Source organism: Rhinoderma darwinii, chromosome 5, assembly GCF_050947455.1.
Source record: "Rhinoderma darwinii isolate aRhiDar2 chromosome 5, aRhiDar2.hap1, whole genome shotgun sequence".
NCBI classification, from domain to species: domain Eukaryota; kingdom Metazoa; phylum Chordata; class Amphibia; order Anura; family Rhinodermatidae; genus Rhinoderma; species Rhinoderma darwinii.
This window is the reverse complement of record NC_134691.1, coordinates 153,877,025-153,895,601: the sequence shown is the minus strand read 5'-3', so window position 1 is coordinate 153,895,601 and position 18,577 is coordinate 153,877,025. Positions and strand designations below refer to the sequence as shown.

General features: G+C 39.7%; 1 protein-coding gene across 1 annotated transcript in view; it reads left to right on the top strand.

The window, feature by feature from the left end:
• BMP6 (bone morphogenetic protein 6) overlaps window positions 1-18,577 on the top strand; it is a 265,062-nt gene that overhangs the window by 143,901 nt on the left and 102,584 nt on the right. Inside the window, exon 2 of the mRNA XM_075826660.1 lies at window positions 12,785-12,977. Coding sequence (XP_075682775.1) covers window positions 12,785-12,977 — 193 coding nt within the window. The remainder of the gene's footprint in view (window positions 1-12,784; window positions 12,978-18,577) is intronic.

Sequence of the window (18,577 nt, the reverse complement as noted above, 5' to 3'; positions counted from 1 at the left end):
ACATTTTTTACCCTCCCAAGATTTGATTTAGTCCCAATGCATACGACAGTGGTGATTTTGCAGTCTGCAAAACCACGGATTTGTCCACAAAAAACTTCCGTAGTGCATCCGTGAGCCATCAGTATTTACGGATCTGCAAAGAAAAATAAGAAAGGAAGGCTGGAATTGATGTCACCAGTTTGTCCCAACCCCCTGAGTAAGTCACATGATCCGCAAATACGGACAGTAAAATGACATGTCCTAAGTTTTTGCGACCCAGGCTCGCAACCCCCACACGGATCCGTGAACGTCACGGTTTGTGTGCATAGGGCCAAAGTAATTAATAAGTTTGTGTGCTATCTGAAAAAATTGAGGATAGCACATGGACAAATAACCGCGTTCGTGTAATGGTCTTTTCATTAAAGCAATTTGAGGGCAAGATGTGCTCTTCTTTGTTTCTGCTAAACTCTGAATGCCCTTCAACCCTGTCATGGACAGCTCAAAGTGGCCTCCATCGGCACTATGGATTATTTTGTAAATCAGTATTTAGAACGTCAATTGGAGGTTTCTGTTGTGTCCTAATCCCCACTGGTGAGTCCAGCATGACTTGTGACTCCCTGCCAGAGAAGCATTGAGACATGTCTTCTCTTACTGTAATTGTGGGCTTGCGTCCAACATCCATCACTTCTGAATCTCGGATACCTCCTCCTCCACAGCCTCTGGATTACCATGTTGAGTTTCAGCATCCTCCAACTCCAACCAACGGTCTGCGGTTTCTTCTGTCTTGGCTGGCTTGAAATTGCAGACCCAATTATTCCCATCAGTCCTTTACCAATGGTCACAGCCCACGTTGGACAGAGAAACATGTCCATCATAAAAACAAACTTTATTCTCTCTTTTGGTTCAAAATAGATTCCGATGGTAAACATCGGGATCCGTTTAGATGTAAGCTTCTCTTGACTTTGTATCAAAGAGCTGCAAAAACTGACATTAATGATATATAATATGAATTGGCTCTAACTTGATTAGTCTTAGAGATATTAGTCAGGTATAACTTGTAGAGGGGGCAATAAAAGAAGGTATTGGAATGCATGCCAGATTTTAAGGTTCCAGCATAAATATTCTTGGTACCAACACGACATAATTTTCTGATACTTATATCTGAAAATTTTAAATATTTTGTGGTATTGTGTATCCCCCACCTGGATAATAGTAAATTCACTTCTCCGTAGTAATAGAATAATAAAGAAAATAGATCCGGAGTACTAAAATATAACTTTTACTGATATGAATAAAAAATAGGTATAAACAATTATGAGATGAACATAAGGAACCTATTTGCCAATACTGCATACAATGAATTATTTTCCATCGTTTCAAGTTGTTGTCAGAAATTCTTTTGACAGCAGAAAGTAATCAGTCCACCTTTATAAGGTTTTCACATTTTTACATTTTTCAATGATTCTTTGGATCACAAATGGAGGAAAAAGAATAATGGGGCAGTTGCCCTCCTACCCCGTATTTTTCGGTTAGTAGTCCTCCATATTGAAGTGTCCCGCAATGATGTTGCGTCCTCTCTCAGATGGTAAAAAAAAGCGACAGGTAGGTCTCCCTACGCGTTTCCTGCTGACCAGGCAATTCCTCAGGGGAGATAGGTCAATAAAGCAGAAATGTCCAGAGTCGGGGCTTGCTGCTTGAAGTGTGATTGTCGATTCGTGTGGAGAGGAGTGCTCTGTGATTCAGAGCATGTTGAATCGATGGAGCAGTAAATTTCAGTTTACTGCTCAGCTGTCGTTTCTTGCACGAGGGAAAACTCAATGGTTAGAGTAGATTTGCAGTGGCAAAAAAGAAATCCTTTGGTTAAAACACCCTTGCAGTGGCAAGTAATGTAACCTTCCTGGTAGGAGGCAAACAAAGAACGCCTGTCCCTGGCGTGTACCGTCCAGGGACAGGCGTTCTTTGTTTGCCTCCTACCAGGAAGGTTACATTACTTGCCACTGCAAGGGTGTTTTAACCAAAGGATTTCTTTTTTTGCCACTGCAAATCTACTCTAACCATTGAGTTTTCCCTCGTGCAAGAAACGACAGCTGAGCAGTAAACTGAAATTTACTGCTCCATCGATTCTACATGCTCTGAATCACAGAGCACTCCTCTCCACACGAATCGACAATCACACTTCAAGCAGCAAGCCCCGACTCTGGACATTTCTGCTTTATTGACCTATCTCCCCTGAGGAATTGCCTGGTCAGCAGGAAACGCGTAGCGAGACCTACCTGTCGCTTTTTTTACCATCTGAGAGAGGACGCAACATCATTGCGGGACACTTCAATATGGAGGACTACTAACCTAAAAATACGGGGTAGGAGGGCAACTGCCTCATTATTCTTTTTCCTCCATTTGTGATCCAAAAAATCATTGAAAAATTTAAAAAATGTGAAAACCTTATAAAGGTGGACTGATTACTTTCTGCTGTCAAAAGAATTTCTGACAACAACTTGAAACGATGGAAAATAATTCATTGTATGCAGTATTGGCAAATAGGTTCCTTATGTTCATCTCATAATTGTTTATACCTATTTTTTATTCATATCAGTAAAAGTTATATTTTAGTACTCCGGATCTATTTTCTTTATGATACTTATATCTGACATGTAATAGAGCGTTTAACGGATTTCATTGCGGAAAATCCACAGCGTACTACAGTAGCAGCAGAGTGGATGAGATTTGAAAAAATCTCATCCACACACAGCAGAAAAAAATCTGCCGAAAAAACATTTATACATTGTCCTGCGGTGCGGTTTTTTAATCCGCTGCATGTCAATTTATGCTGCAGAATCGCTGCTCTTCTGTTGCGAGTTTTCTCCTTTGAATTCAATGGGAGGTGAAACCCCCAACAAACAGGCAAATGTCGTGATTTTTGAGGCAGAAAAGCTGCGATTCCGCCGCAATAATTGTAAATCAGAAAAAAAAACTTTTTATGGTTTACAAATAATAAAAACGTTCATACTTACCCTCGAGCATCGTGTATTGAGGCGTTCCTCTGTTCTGAGTGCAGCCCGGCCTCCTGGGATGATGTTTTATCCCATGTGACTACATAGACTGCAGCGTCATCCCAGGAGGCCAGACTTTACTCAGAGCAGAGGGACGTGTCGCAATGACAATGGAGTATGGGGTAAGTATGAACTTTTTTTTGTTCTAGCAGCATTTCCGCAGCGAAGATTTCACATGGAAAACTGCACCACAATTCTTACGCAGCATATCTACCCAGAGTGCACTTACCCTTACAGTGAAATAATTTATTCACTCTTCAGGGCAGATGATCTGCCCATCTTAATCTCTCAACCCCAGGTATAAGGCGTTACACATTAATGCAGTATAGCATTAACCAGTTAGTGAATGCCAATACACCTTTTCACGGCAGTCACTAACGTGCTTTATTCTGATGCATATGCCTTTTTCAAGGCACTGCATCAGAATAAATCTGAGCCATCGGGAGCAGTAAAAGCTTCTTGTCTCAGCTACCAGAGGTAGCTGAGGGCTGGGAGCAGACCTGCTCGAGCGAGCGGGATCGAGATCAACATAAATCCCGCCTGTTTAACCCCTCAGATGCGGCGGTCATAGCGACCGCCACATCTGAGTGGTTTTAGAAGGAGGGAGCTCCCTCTCTCACCCCATCGGCTCACCCGCAGGGTGCCAATGGTTTCTATGGCAGCTGGGGGCTTAAAAAAGGCCCCCAGGTCTGCCTTTAGTGATTGCCTGCTAGTTGACATTCAATAATACACTGTAATACAGAAGTATTGTAGTGTATTATAAAAGCGATCAAATGATCGCATAGTGAAGTCCACTAGTGGGACTAAAAAAAAAGGTTTAAAAAAAGCTTAATAAAGTTAATAATAAATAAAAATCCCAAGTAAAGAAAAAATAAAAACCCACTTTTTCCCCTAACAAAATACTTTATTATGAAAAGAAAACAAAAAAAAAAGTTATAAATTACACATATTTGGTATTGCCACGTCCGTAAGGGCCCCAACTATGAAGATATTACATTATTTAACCCACGCGGGGAACACCCTAATAAATAAAATAAAAAACAAATGCCAGAATTGATGTTTTCTGTTCATCTTAACTTAAAAAAATGTGATTAAAAAGTGATCAAAAAGTCACATGTACTTCAAAATGAGACCAATAAAAACTACAAGTCGCCCTGCAAAAAAAAACCTCATACAACTGCATCAGCAGAAAAATAAAAATGGCTCTTAAAATTTGCCGACACAAAAACAAATAATTTTGAAAAAAAAAATGCTTTTACTGTGTAAAAGTAGTAAGACATAAGAAAACAATGTCATGTCAATTTGGTATTGTCGCAATCGTAACGACCCACTAAATAAAATTGTTATGTTATTTATACCACACGGTAAACGGCGTAATTTAGGACACAAAAAAGTGTGGCGAAATTGCAGGTTTTTTTTTCTATTCCCCCCAAAAAAAGTTAAGAAAAGTTAATCAATAAATGATATGTACCCAAAAATTGTGCTATTAAAAAATACAACTTGTCCCGAAAAAAATCCTTATACAACTATGTCGACGCAAAAATAAAAAAGTTATAGCTCTGTGCATGCGACAATAGAAACATTTAAAATATAGTTTGGTCATTAAGGTCTAAAATAGGCTGGTCACTAAGGGGTTATTAATAATAATAATAATAACTTTTGTTATATTTATGTTTTACTTATATGTAATATCTGGATATTCAAGTAACTCAAAATAACTCAGTTAACACAATTGTTTTAATGTAAATTATGAAAAAAGATATGATGTTACCGTATATAAGTATACACAATTCTGCCCTATAGCCTGTAATATGTCAGCGCAGCTATATATTATTCACCATCCTACTGAAAGCTTTTACAATCTGTCCTTACTTCAGATTTGGATAGTCTTGTGGTTCAGAATATTGGAATCCAAATAATATTCTATACATCCCGGCTGGAAATGTCACTTCTGAGCAGTGTCTTCTGTCACATTTGGCCGGGTCCCAATGCACTTTGTATTAAAAAAGCTATGGCTGAAAAAATAAAGAGAGGAGACACCAAAATGCTCATGAATTTATGCGCTCGTCTTTTCCCTTATATGTATTTATACATAGGAATTTTATGGCTTTTTAGTACTACAAGTGATCTATGTAGGCAATTGAAGTTGCTTTCATTAAATGTGAAATGCACTGGCCTAGAGCCAACTCCCTACGCCAAACAGGTAAACATAATATGAGCTCAGCCTGAAGTGGTCATGTCTGGAGCCAGGCCAACATGATTATTACCGAACTAGATGCATTCCCCAGAGATAGTAGATGCCATATACCAACAGCTCTAAAATAAACATAGTATTTATTTATTTATTTATATATATATATATATATATATATATATATATATATTTATTTGACTGTAGTCTAAACTGTACACGTACAAATGAGGTGTTGGAATTGATATGTGTTTGATATATCTAGAAATTCTGGTTTTCTAATGAAAAGTTGTGAAATGTTCTAATATACTTTGCTATAGAATTCCGCACTATTTTCAAGATGTATTATTGCTGTCAGTGAATGGAAACTTTTTGGTTAATATTAAGAGGTTAGAAAACCTGTCATGATCATGTCTAACTGACAAGTACAGGACTCATAACAAGAGAGATCTCAGAGAGAGAGAGAGAGAGATAAACGTTCACCAAAAAATATTGGCCTCGCATTTCAGCTGTTTAATATGGGACTGTCCAGCACTGGTTCAGCAGAGAGGATCATCAGAAATATGTCTGTGAGGGAATGGAGCCCGTTTAAAAGACAATATTATGGCACATTTTAATAGAGACCTTCTGTGCGAGAATTACAATTTTACAGTTACAAACCCAAATCCTGACTACAACATGTTGACGACAATAGAATCTCCTGCAGGATGTTTTAGGTTACATATCTAGCAGCAAACGTGTAAAAGTATAAGAATAATTTTCAATCTGAATATTCATATGAATAGGGTTGTTTCTGAAGCAGGTGCATGATATTCTGCAAGCCTGAGAATATGCAGACTGCCTTTATAGTCCTGAGTGAGGTGCTGTATCTGGCAGTATCTGTTCCTCGCAGAAAAGTTGCCATGTATGCGCAGACACTCTCCATTAGGGTATGTTCACATGTGGCAGATTTCCATTGCAGAAATTTTTTCCAGCAATCCATCTAGTGGCGTAGCTATGGGGGTCGCAGCGGTCGCAGTTGCGATCAGGCCCCTGAGCCTGGGGGCCCACGTTGCCATACAGCATGTTGGTTAAATAAATTTTCTGTGCAGTTAAGCTGGCACTTCCTGGTTACGGTCACATGGTACACTTAGTGTACCATGTGACTGTGACGTCACGTGACAAGTCTTCCAGCCAGTGCAGTTGAAGAACGGGTGCGGAGGACTCCAGGTGAGCTGCAGAGTCTGTATTGTAATGTAATGTATTGTGTTGTGTTGTTGTAATGTATTGTGCTGTGTTGTATTGTATTGTGTTGCACTGTGCTGTCTGTGTTTGTGGTCGAGACGGTGGGGGGCGTTAAATTACAGCCCCTCTCCTCTCTCCACCGCAAACTGCACAATACAACACAATACATTACAAACTGTGGGTCGCGTCCCCCTGGGGGGTCGTGTGAAGACCTCCAGGGAGTCGCGAGTCACTCACCGAGGTCCCGGTTCCATTCAATGCTAGAGCAAGGAGCTGACGTCTCCTTACTCCAGCATTCACTGTGCCCTGAGCGGCTCGACGCAGGCAGACGCGATGTAGCGACATCATCGCTCCTGTCTACGCCGGGTCACTCATAGCACACACCGGAGGAGGCGAAGGATCCTCCACCCGGCATGGGAACGGGGATAGGTAAGTGATTAAGTTATTTTTCTATTATGCACATATGGCGGCATTATACTGTATGGGGGCTGATATGGCGGGGCGGCATTATACTGCATGGGGGGCTGATATAGCAAGGGGGCTGATAAGATGGGGGGGCATTATACTACATGGGGGGCTGATATGGGGGAATTATACTGTATGGGGAGCCGATATGGAGGGCATTATACTGTATGGGGAGCTGATATGGGGGCATTATACTGTATGGGGAGCTGATATGGGAGCATTATACTGTATGGGGAGCTTATATGGGGGCATTATACTGTATGGGGAGCTGATATGGGGGCATTATACTGTATGGGGAGCTGATATGGGGGAATTATACTGTATGGGGGCTGATATGGGGGCATTGTACTGTATGGGGAGCTGATATGGGGGCATTATACTGTATGGGGAGCTGATATGGGGGGAATTATGGGGGCTGATATGGGGGGCACTATACTGTATGGGGCAGCTATGTGGGACATTATACTGTGGGGGCTGATATGGGGAGCATTATATGGTATGGGGCAGTTATGGGGGGGCATTATACTGTATGGGGCATTATACTGTGTGGGGGCTTCTATGGGAGCATTATACTGTGTGGGGGCATTATACTATGGGGCTGTTGGGCAATGCGGCTGGGCATAGGCGCGCAGGGGTCTGGTGATGTTGGGGAGGGGTAGGGGGCCCAAGCTGAATTCTTGCACCTGGGCCCATGAGCCTTTAGCTACGCCCCTGAATCCATCCCATACATATAAATAGGGTTTGTAAAAATCACAGGTAGCAGGTGATAAATGTGGGGGGTGGGACTGCTGGAACCCCCTATCTCCCGTTCCTCCTCACCAGGATATCCGCAGTGGGTTGGAGTTGTATGAAGTGGCTTTTAAGCACGCTTGCTGTAGACCCATACAGGACACGCTAGTTGGAACAATCTAGAGATCAGTGAGGTTACCAGCGGTTAAATCCCCAATGATCTACCATTTATCACTTATCTCATTTCTCAATAAACTGTTGTGGTATAATTTAAAATTAATTTTATACACCATATATTCACAGTATCTGCCTCTTTGAATTTCATATTACATCTACTGAAAAATGTAGTAGACAGTATTATGTAGTCGAGATGTTATAGCTGTAATTTATTTCATTTGATTTGATTTGTTGATTTCTATTTGTTGTATTATTCCCGGGTGCCTTTACTAAATAAAAGGAGTTTAGGTTGAAAAAAAATATTATTTGTCTGCCAAACAATTAAGTAAAAACATATGTATGAGGATTATGGTTACAAAGGGAACTAAAGCCACTATTTAAAATTAATAAATATCTAAGACTGAGATTTATTGAACTACATGAGAGATTTTTTATACTTAAAAAGCTGTACTTAGGTAGTATAGAATTTCCATGGTGTGTGTGTGTATGTGTGTGTATATATATATATATATATATATATATATACACTACCGTTCAAAAGTTTAGGGTCACTTAGAAATTTCCTTATTTTTGAAAGAAAAGCAGAGTTTTTTTCAATGAAGATAACATTAAATGAATCAGAAATACACTCTATACATTGTTAATGTGCTAAATGACTATTCTAGCTGCAAACGTCTGGTTTTTAATGCAATATCTACATAGGTGTATAGAGGCCCATTTCCAGCAACCATCACTCCAGTGTTCTAATGGTACATTGTGTTTGCTAACTGTGTTAGAAGGCTAATGGATGATTAGAAAACACTTGAAAACCCTTGTGCAATTATGTTAGAACCACTGTAAACAGTTTAGCTGTTTAGAGGAGCTATAAAACTGACCTTCCTTTGAGCTAGTTGATAATCTGGAGCATTACATTTGTGGGTTCGATTAAATTATTTCTAACCTTGTCAATGTCTTGACTATATTTTCTAGTCATTTTGCAACTCATTTGATAAATATAAGTGTGAATTTTCATGGAAAAAACAAAATTGTCTGGGTGACCCCCAAACTTTTGAATGGTAGTGTATATATAGTGCATTCGGAAAGTCTTAAGACCCTTTTACTTTTTTCACATTTTGTTATGTTGAGGCCTTGGGCTTTAGTAAAACAAAATAATCACGTTTTCCCCCATTATTCTGCACTCAATACCCCATAATGATAAAGTAAAAGCAGAATTTTATAAATTTAAAAAAAATGAAAAACTCTAATTTCGCATGGACATAAGTTTTCAGACCCTTTGCTATGACACTTTAAATTTAGCTCTGGGGGGACTCCAATTTCTCTAGATCATCTTTGAAATGTTTCTACACCTCGATTGGAGTCCACCTGTAGTAAATTTATTTGATTGAACATGGTTTGGAAAGACACACCCATGTCTATATAAGATCTCACAGCTGACAATGCATATCAGAGCAAAAACCTAGCCATAAGGAGGAAATAACTGCCTGTAGAGCTCAAATACAGGATTGCATGGAGGCACAGATCTGGAGGAGGGTACGAAAAAGTTTCTGCTACACTGAAAGTTCCCAAGAGCACAGTGGACTACATAATACTTTAATGAAAGAAGTTTGGATCAACCAGTGCTCTTCCTAGAGCTGGCCGTCCCAACAAACTAAGTAATCGGGGGTATAGGGCCTTGGTATGAGAGGTGACCAAGAACCCAATGATCACTCTGACTGAGCTCCAACGATCCCGTGTACAGATGGGAGAAAATTCCAGAAGGTCAACCATCACTGCAGCACTCTGGGCTTTATGGCAGAGTGGCCAGACAGACACCTCTCCTCAGTAAAAGACACATGAAAGCCTAGCTGGAATTTGAAAAAAATCATCTAAAGGACTCTCGGACTGAGAAACGAGATTGAACTTTTTTACCTCAATTCTACGCATCATGTCTGAAGGCAACCATGCACTGCTCATCACCTGCCCAATACCATCCCTACAGTGAAGCATGGTGTTGGTAGCATCGTGCTGTGGGGTTGTTCTGCAGCGGCTGGGACAGGGAGACTGGTCTGGGTTGATAGATGAATAGAGCAAAGTACAGAGATATTCTAAATGAAAACCTGATCCAGAGTGCTCTGGACCTCAGACTGGGCCAAAGGTTCACCTTCCAACAAGACAATGACCCTAAGTACACAGCCAAGACAACACAGGAGTGGCTTAGGGACAGTTCTGTGAATGTCCTTGAGTGGCCTAGCCAGAGCCCTGACTTGAACCCAATCGAACATTTCTGGAAAGACCTGAAAACAGCTGTCCACCGACGATCCCCATCCAACCTGACAGAGCTTGGGAGGATCTGCAGAGAAGAATGGCAGAAAATCCCCAAATCCAGGTGTGTAAACCTTGTGCCATCATACCCAAGAATACTGAAAGCTGTTATCGCTGCCAAAGGTGCTTCAACTAAGTACTGAGTATAGGGTCTGAATACTCAATGCAATATTTTAGTTTTCTCTCTTCAATAAATTAGCAAAGATTACTAACATTCTGTTTTCACGTTGTCATTATGGGGTATTGAGTGCAGAATGATGTGAAAAAACTTGAATTGTTTTTTATTTTAGCACAAGGCCTCTACAAAATAAAATGTGAAAAAATGTAAAGTGTCTGAAGACTTTCCGAATGCATTGTATGGGAGAGCGGAGACTGCATGAAACATATCTACGGAAGTCAAAGGTTTATTTGACTATTCATCTGTAATTTGTGCTTCCTATCAATTCATGTATACTTATACAAAAAAGAAAAATACAGTTTAAATAGAAAGGCAAGTGGAAACCAAGATGGAATGACCAGTGATTAGAAACGTGTGTAGTAAATAAGCAACAGAGTCCAACAGAGAAAACCAGATCCAGTACAAATACTAGCGGTGGCTGCATTAATGTTATATCTTACATGTAAGGAGCAACCTAAATTACCGGAGATTACATCCACAGAAAATTGCTCACATTGCTTGTAGTTTAGCTACATTCCATGCCTGAAAAGATACTTCCTGATAAAGTAGTTAGTGATAAGCTGTATTTCCCGGTGATCATGTGTTTCCTGAGTGATTTGGCATGTCTGCAAGTAGTTATATGACATACCTGGAATACCTAAAATTTAGATAAGAACTCCCGGGGCATATGTATTTGTTTATATACTTTCTGTTTATTAAATATAATTAAGTTCATGGCTGTAACTACCAGGGTAGCAGGCATAGGTGCTGTGTTAGGACCCAATAACTAAGGGGGCCCATCTCCACTCAGATGGGAGGTCCAGTTAAAGGGGTTGTCTCGTTTCACCAAATGAATGTTATTTTTTGTATAATGAAAAGTTATACAATTTTCCAATATACTTTCTGTTTTAATTCCTCACGGTTTTCAAGATCTCTGCTTGTTGTTATTCATTAGGAACATTCATGGTTTACTTCCAGTGGATACAATTCTGTCCATGGTCATGTGATGGCCACACAGGTGCACGACTTGTTATGGTTTGTGTATCAGAGCCGTGTCTTCTAACGACCCCATCACCTGTGTGTCTATCAAATGACCATGGACAGAATTTTATCCACTGGAAGTAAACAATGAATATTCCTGCTGAATAACAGCAAGCGGAGATGTTACAAAAAGAGAGAAATGAATACAGAAAGTATATTGGAAAAATTTATAACTTTTAATTATACAAAAAAATAACATTAATTTGCTGAAACCGTACAACCCCTTTAATGATAACAGTGAATGATGTTAGGGAGAGAAGGAACATTTATTTAGGTTAGTAAGAGACCAAGGAAAAGATAAAATGACACGGAGGACAGAGTTGAGACCATAATAATCATAACACTATTATGTAATCCTGGAGGAGGGCCTATTCCGAGTTTTGTTATGTGACTTCATGATGAGCCCAATAGAAATGTGTTATACGCGATGAGCCTTATTTATGATAAAGCCCCATGCACACGGCCGTGCCCGTTATCACGGCCCGCATTTTCGGTCCGTGCGTATGGGAGCACAGCCCGTAAAATGCCAAAGAACGGACATGTTCCATAATTTTCGGAAAATTTCTACGGCACAGACACCCATCCGTAGCGATAAGGAAAGGTGTCCGCGGCCAATAAAACTGAATGGGTCCGTAATTGCGGACCATATTACGGTCTGCAATTACGGAGAGAGTTCTTACGGTTGTGTGCATAGGGCCTTACTAGTGCAAGTGTTGGTTCTACAAAGAAAATCAGGACACTGTTTTTAATATATATATATATATATATATATATATATATATATATGTATATATATATATATATATATATACACACACTTATATATATATATATATATGCATATATATATATATATATATATACACACATATATATATACATATATATATATATATATATATACATATATATATATACATATATATACACACATATATATATATATACATATATATATATATATATATATATATACATATATATACACACATATATATACATATATATACATATATATATACATATACATATATATATATATACATATACATATATATATATATATATACATATACATATATATATATATATATGTGGCTCAGTGGTTAGCACTATTGCCTTGCAGCGCTGGGGTCCTGGGTTCAAATCCAACCAAGGACAACATCTGCATGGAGTTTGTATGTTTCCTCCCCGTGTTTGCGTGGGTTTCCTCCCACACCCCAAAAACATACCAATAGGGAATTTAGATTGTGAGCCCCAATGGGGACAGTAAAAAAAGAGGACCTCTGTACAGCGCTGCGTAATATGTTGGCGCTATATAAGTAACATAAATAAATAAATATGTGTATATATATAGCGCTGTAATTTCCATGTCCATTAATTAAATACATTTGCCTTATGTATTAGAAAAAATCTTGTTTTTCTACTCATATGACATGTTTATCTAATAATGTTGTTTTCTTATTTTAGTTGAATATGACAAGGAACTGTCACCTCGTCTAAGACATCACAAAGAATTCAAGTTTAATTTATCCCAGATTCCTGAGGGAGAAGCAGTGACAGCTGCAGAATTCCGAATATACAAGGACTGTGTTCTGGGCAGCTTTGAGAATCAGACTTTTTTCATCAGCATTTATCAAGTATTAAGTGAGCACAGAAACAGGTATAGTTCATTTTGCATTTCTGAATACGTAAAAAAAAGGGCGCAATTTCATACAGATACATGTTATCTATTATTCAACATTTCATACAACTAGGATAGATATTTCATCAACATACTTGATGTTTTAACATCTGCAGAAGCTGATGTAGATGCATATTTTAATTTCTCCCTGTGATTCATTAGGAATGTCATTTCAGGTCCTGCGGGAGCCCAGTGCTCATAATCCTCACAAAAGGAAGTGTAGAGATAGAAGCAGCCAGCTTCATATTTGGAAGATTTACGTTATGTTCTAGTGTGATACATGTAAGCCAACTAAGAGCAGCTGCTCAGCGCAAACAAGGATACAGTTCTTGACATGTCACATTTAGTTTAGGAACTTAAACCATATTTCACTTTCTTTGATGCTCATAGGAATTTTGCATAAATGTAAAGCTGTTGTCTGGCAAATTGATTGTCCAAGAATGTATGGTTTTACATAGCAAAGCCGTTATAAAGACAAATGAATATGAGAAGGGAGATCGCTATTTGGAGTTAACCTTACACAATGGATCCACAATCACGCTAACTGTCATCCAGGGACTTATTTATCAATTTTATTTTGGCTCAAAATAAAACTAATGTTAAGAAATTTGATCAGACCTTTCAAAAGACGACTTCCATACAAAATGTTTCTTAAAGGCGTTTTCATTACTCATTAAAAAGATTCACAATCACTTTAGTAGATAAAGTAAATCATATAATCATTGTGCTAAAATATTGATCCATTGTTGCCAAATAGCATCACTCTCTGTTCTTTACTTCTATATTATTCAATTATGGATTACATTAGTGGCAAGCACTGAATATAACACGTTCCAAATGCCTCATGTAACAAGAAGTTGTAAAAGAAGGATTAAACCCAATGCTGAATATTATACAGTGGAGGAAATAAGTATTTGATCCCTTGCTGATTTTGTAAGTTTGCCCACTGTCAAAGTCATGAACAGTCTAGAATTTTTAGGCTAGGTTAATTTTACCAGTGAGAGATAGATTATATAAAAAAAAAAAAAAGAAAATCACATTGTCAAAATTATATATATTTATTTGCATTGTGCACAGAGAAATAAGTATTTGATCCCCTACCAACCATTAAGAGTTCAGCCTCCTCCAGACCAGTTACACGCTCCAAATCAACTTGGTGCCTGCATTAAAGACAGCTGTCTTAAAGAGGCTCTGTCACCAGATTTTGCAACCCCTATCTGCTATTGCAGCAGATAGGCGCTGCAATGTAGATTACAGTAACGTTTTTATTTTTAAAAAACGAGCATTTTTGGCCAAGTTATGACCATTTTCGTATTTATGCAAATGTGGCTTGCAAAAGTACAACTGGGCGTGTTGAAAAGTAAAAGTACAACTGGGCGTGTATTATGTGCGTACATCGGGGTGTGTTTACTACTTTTACTAGCTGGGCGCTCTGATGAGAAGTATCATCCACTTCTCTTCAGAACGCCCAGCTTCTGGCAGTGCAGATCTGTGACGTCACTCACAGGTCCTGCATCGTGTCGGCACCAGAGGCTACAGTTGATTCTGCAGCAGCATCAGCATTTGCAGGTAAGTAGCTACATCGACTTACCTGCAAACGCCGATGCTGCTGCAGAATCATCTGTAGCCTCTGGTGTCGATGTGTCCTCGCTCGTCTGACACGATGCAGGACCTGTGAGTGACGTCACAGCGTGATCTCTGGAGAACACGCTGTGTCTGCACTGCCAGAAGCTGGGCGTTCTGAAGAGAAGTGGATGATACTTCTATACACAACGCCCAGCTAGTAAAAGAGGTAAAAACGCCCCGATGTACGCACATAATACACGCCCACTTGGACTTTTACTTTTCAACACGCCCAGTTGGACTTTTGCAAGCCTCATTTGCATAAATACGAAAATGGTCATAACTTGGCCAAAAATGCTCGTTTTTTAAAAATAAAAACGTTACTGTAATCTACATTGCAGCGCCGATCTGCTGCAATAGCAGATAGGGGTTGCAAAATCTGGTGACAGAGCCTCTTTAAATGGTCACCTGTATAAAAGACTCCTGTCCACAGACTCAATTAATCAGTCTGACTCTAACCTCTACAACATGGGCAAGACCAAAGAGCTTTCTAAGGATGTCAGGGACAAGATCATAGACCTGCACAAGGCTGGAATGGGCTACAAAACTATAAGTAAGACGCTGGGTGAGAAGGAGACAACTGTTGGTGCAATAGTAAGAAAATGGAAGACATAAAAAATGACTGTCAATCGACATCGATCTGGGGCTCCATGCAAAATCTCACCTCGTGGGGTATCCTTGACCCTGAGGAAGGTGAGAGCTCAGCCGAAAACTGCACGGGGGAACTTGTTAATGATCTCAAGGCAGCTGGGACCACAGTCACCAAGAAAACCATTGGTAACAAATTACGCCGTAATGGATTAAAATACTGCAGTGCCCGCAAGGTCCCCCTGCTCAAGAAGGCACATGTACAGGCCCGTCTGAAGTTTGCAAATGAACATCTGGATGATTCTGAGAGTGATTGGGAGAAGGTGCTGTGGTCAGATGAGACTAAAATTGAGCTCTTTGGCATTAACTCAACTCGCCGTTTTTGGAGGAAGAGAAATGCTGCCTATGACCCAAAGAACACCGTCCCCACTGTCAAGCATGGAGGTGGAAACATTATGTTTTGGGGGTGTTTCTCTGCTAAGGACACAGGACTACTTCACCACATCAATGGGAGAATGGATGGAGCCATGTACCGTCAAATCCTGAGTGACAACCTCCTTCCCTCCACCAGGACATTAAAAATGGCTCGTGGCTGGGTCTTCCAGCATGACAATTACCCGAAACATACAGCCAAGGCAACAAAGGAGTGGCTCAAAAAGAAGCACATTAAGGTCATGGGGTGGCCTAGCCAGTCTCCAGACCTTAAACCCATCGAAAACTTATGGAGGGAGCTGAAGATCCGAGTTGCCAAGCGACAGCCTCGAAATCTTAATGATTTACAGATGATCTGCAAAGAGGAGTGGGCCAAAATTCCATCTAACATGTGTGGAAACCTCATCATCAACTACTAAAAATGTCTGACTGCTGTGCGTGCCAACAAGGGTTTTGCCACCAAGTATTAAGTCTTGTTTGCCAAAGGGATCAAATACTTATTTCTCTGTGCACAATGCAAATAAATATATATAATTTTGACAATGTGATTTTTTATTTATTTTTTTATATATAATCTATCTCTCACTGGTAAAATTAACCTAGCCTAAAAATTCTAGACTGTTCATGTCTTTGACAGTGGGCAAACTTACAAAATCAGCAAGGGATCAAATACTTATTTCCTTCACTGTATATGTGAACCACAAAGGATAAGGCACAGTTTTTAATTTTTTCAAGCTACTTTGAATAAATTATTAGCATTATTTTAATAGCAATTGACTAATACTAATGAACTGATGAGTTTAGGAGCAGGACTAACTGAGGAGGAATTCAACTATATCATTTAAATAGGCTGCAAATGTGGAACTAAGTTCAAATATGAAGGTTCACCATCTGTTAACTTTTTCTTATATATTAAGAATTTGCATTCCCTTGGGAACAGCTTGCGTAGAGAATTCATATTCTGTGTATAGGACTGCATGAGGGTTCGGCAGACTAGGCGGTTTCCAAGGGCGCTAATAAAAAGGGGATACAATTTATGAATTTAAATGGCTTGTTTCAGTATGGGAAACCATGTCCGTATGCCCTATTAGGACATATTGACATCATAGAGTGGGGTCCCCTGCTGAGTACAACAGCAGCTCTTGCTCTGACTTATTTATTTCCCCTGCAGCATTTCCCCATAGCTGGCCAGAGCTTTCTCGATGATAACATCTGAATGTCGGGGGGTTTATTAAGCCAGAAAGAGGTTGTCATGTTAAGATATTTATTTGAATAGCAAGAAGCAGTGTCGTTAAAATATTACTGGCACTTATTATTAGTCTTGTAGTCTGGACATCACTTGAATAAAATCTTTCCACCTGTGAGAAGACTTAAAGATCTCCACGATGGGGTCACAAAGTCCTTTCGGATTCAAGCAAACTATGAGCCTTTATTTCCAAATGGGGAAAACATTGAATAGAATTACATTAATGACTCATTCAGAAAGTCACGAAAGAACCGGACAAACATCTAAGGAACTGCAGGCCTTGCTCATCACTGATAAGGTCAGCATTCGAGATTTTATAATTAGAAATAAATTCGGCAAAACATAGAAAAGCGAAAAAACACTGCTAACCAAAAGAAACATAAAGGCTTGTCTCACATAACCCCTATGTCTATTGGGATAATGTTCTGTGGACATGTGGGACATCTGGTATAAAGCGAACACTACATTCTACAATAAGAACATCATACCAACAGTTAGACATGGTAGTGTGATGGTGTGAGGATGCTTTGCTACTTCAAGGCCTGGGCAATTTTATATAATTGATGGAACCATGAATTCTGCTCTGTAGCAGAAAATCCTGAAGCAGAATGTCCAGGTCAGCAAGATAGCAATAAAATGATCTAAAGTACAGGTTCAAGTCAATATCTAAATTTCCTAAAAGAAGTGCAAGTCGATATCTAAATGGCCTAAAACATAAATTAAAACAGAATTAAATTTTTGAAGTGGCCTAGTCTTAAACCTAACTTGAACCCTGTATAACTAGGCTAAAAAATGGGCCAATGTTCCTCCACAGCGATGTGCAAGACCCTTCTCCGGTTATTAAAATTGTTTGGTTGCATTTATTGCTGTTAAACAGGGCCCAACCAGGTACTACGTTTAAGGGGAAAATTACTTTTTCACATGGGTGGTATAGTTGTTGAATAAATTTTTTCCTACAATTCCTGTTCTATATTATATTATATTTTGTTAGATATGAAACAATTAAGGGTGATAAAGATTTAAAATAGGAAAACATCTTTTTTATGACTGCACTTTTCACTGGTACTGATTATTTTCAAATTGTCCTGTACAGCCAACTCACCTTCTCTGTATTCCACTGCTGGTACCTGTCACGGCTATGGGGTATGTGGACCCACTAGGCTGCTTCGCCGTAACGAAGTAGCAGCTGAGCAAACAATAGTCAATGATAGTCTATAAGACAAGAGTACCTGGATAGGAGATTTGGCAGACACTTGGCGTGGCAGATGCTTGGCACAGATGACATTTGGCACATATAGTGAACTCGACTCAGACGCTAGACTTCGCACTAGAACAAACACAATTACTGGATACGGGATACAGGATACGGGAACACAGGATACAACTAAGGGACCATTTGCAAAAGGAACACGGGTAGCCCCAACAACACTCAGGCAAGGAGGAAGAGGGCAGAGACCTTTTTATAATCCAGGATGTGTAGGGATTAGGTAGGGAACATATTACGTGTGCGCGCGCTGGCCCCATAAGGCCGTGAATCCGCGTGCGTGCGCACACTAGGGGAAAGTACAGCCGTCTGTGCTGGCGTCTCCGGGGAAGGAGATGCTGGCAAGCTGTGTGTCCTGTGGCCGCGGCTGCCGATGAGTAAGACGTGCTGGCGGTCAGCGACCACGAGCACAACAGTACCCCCCCT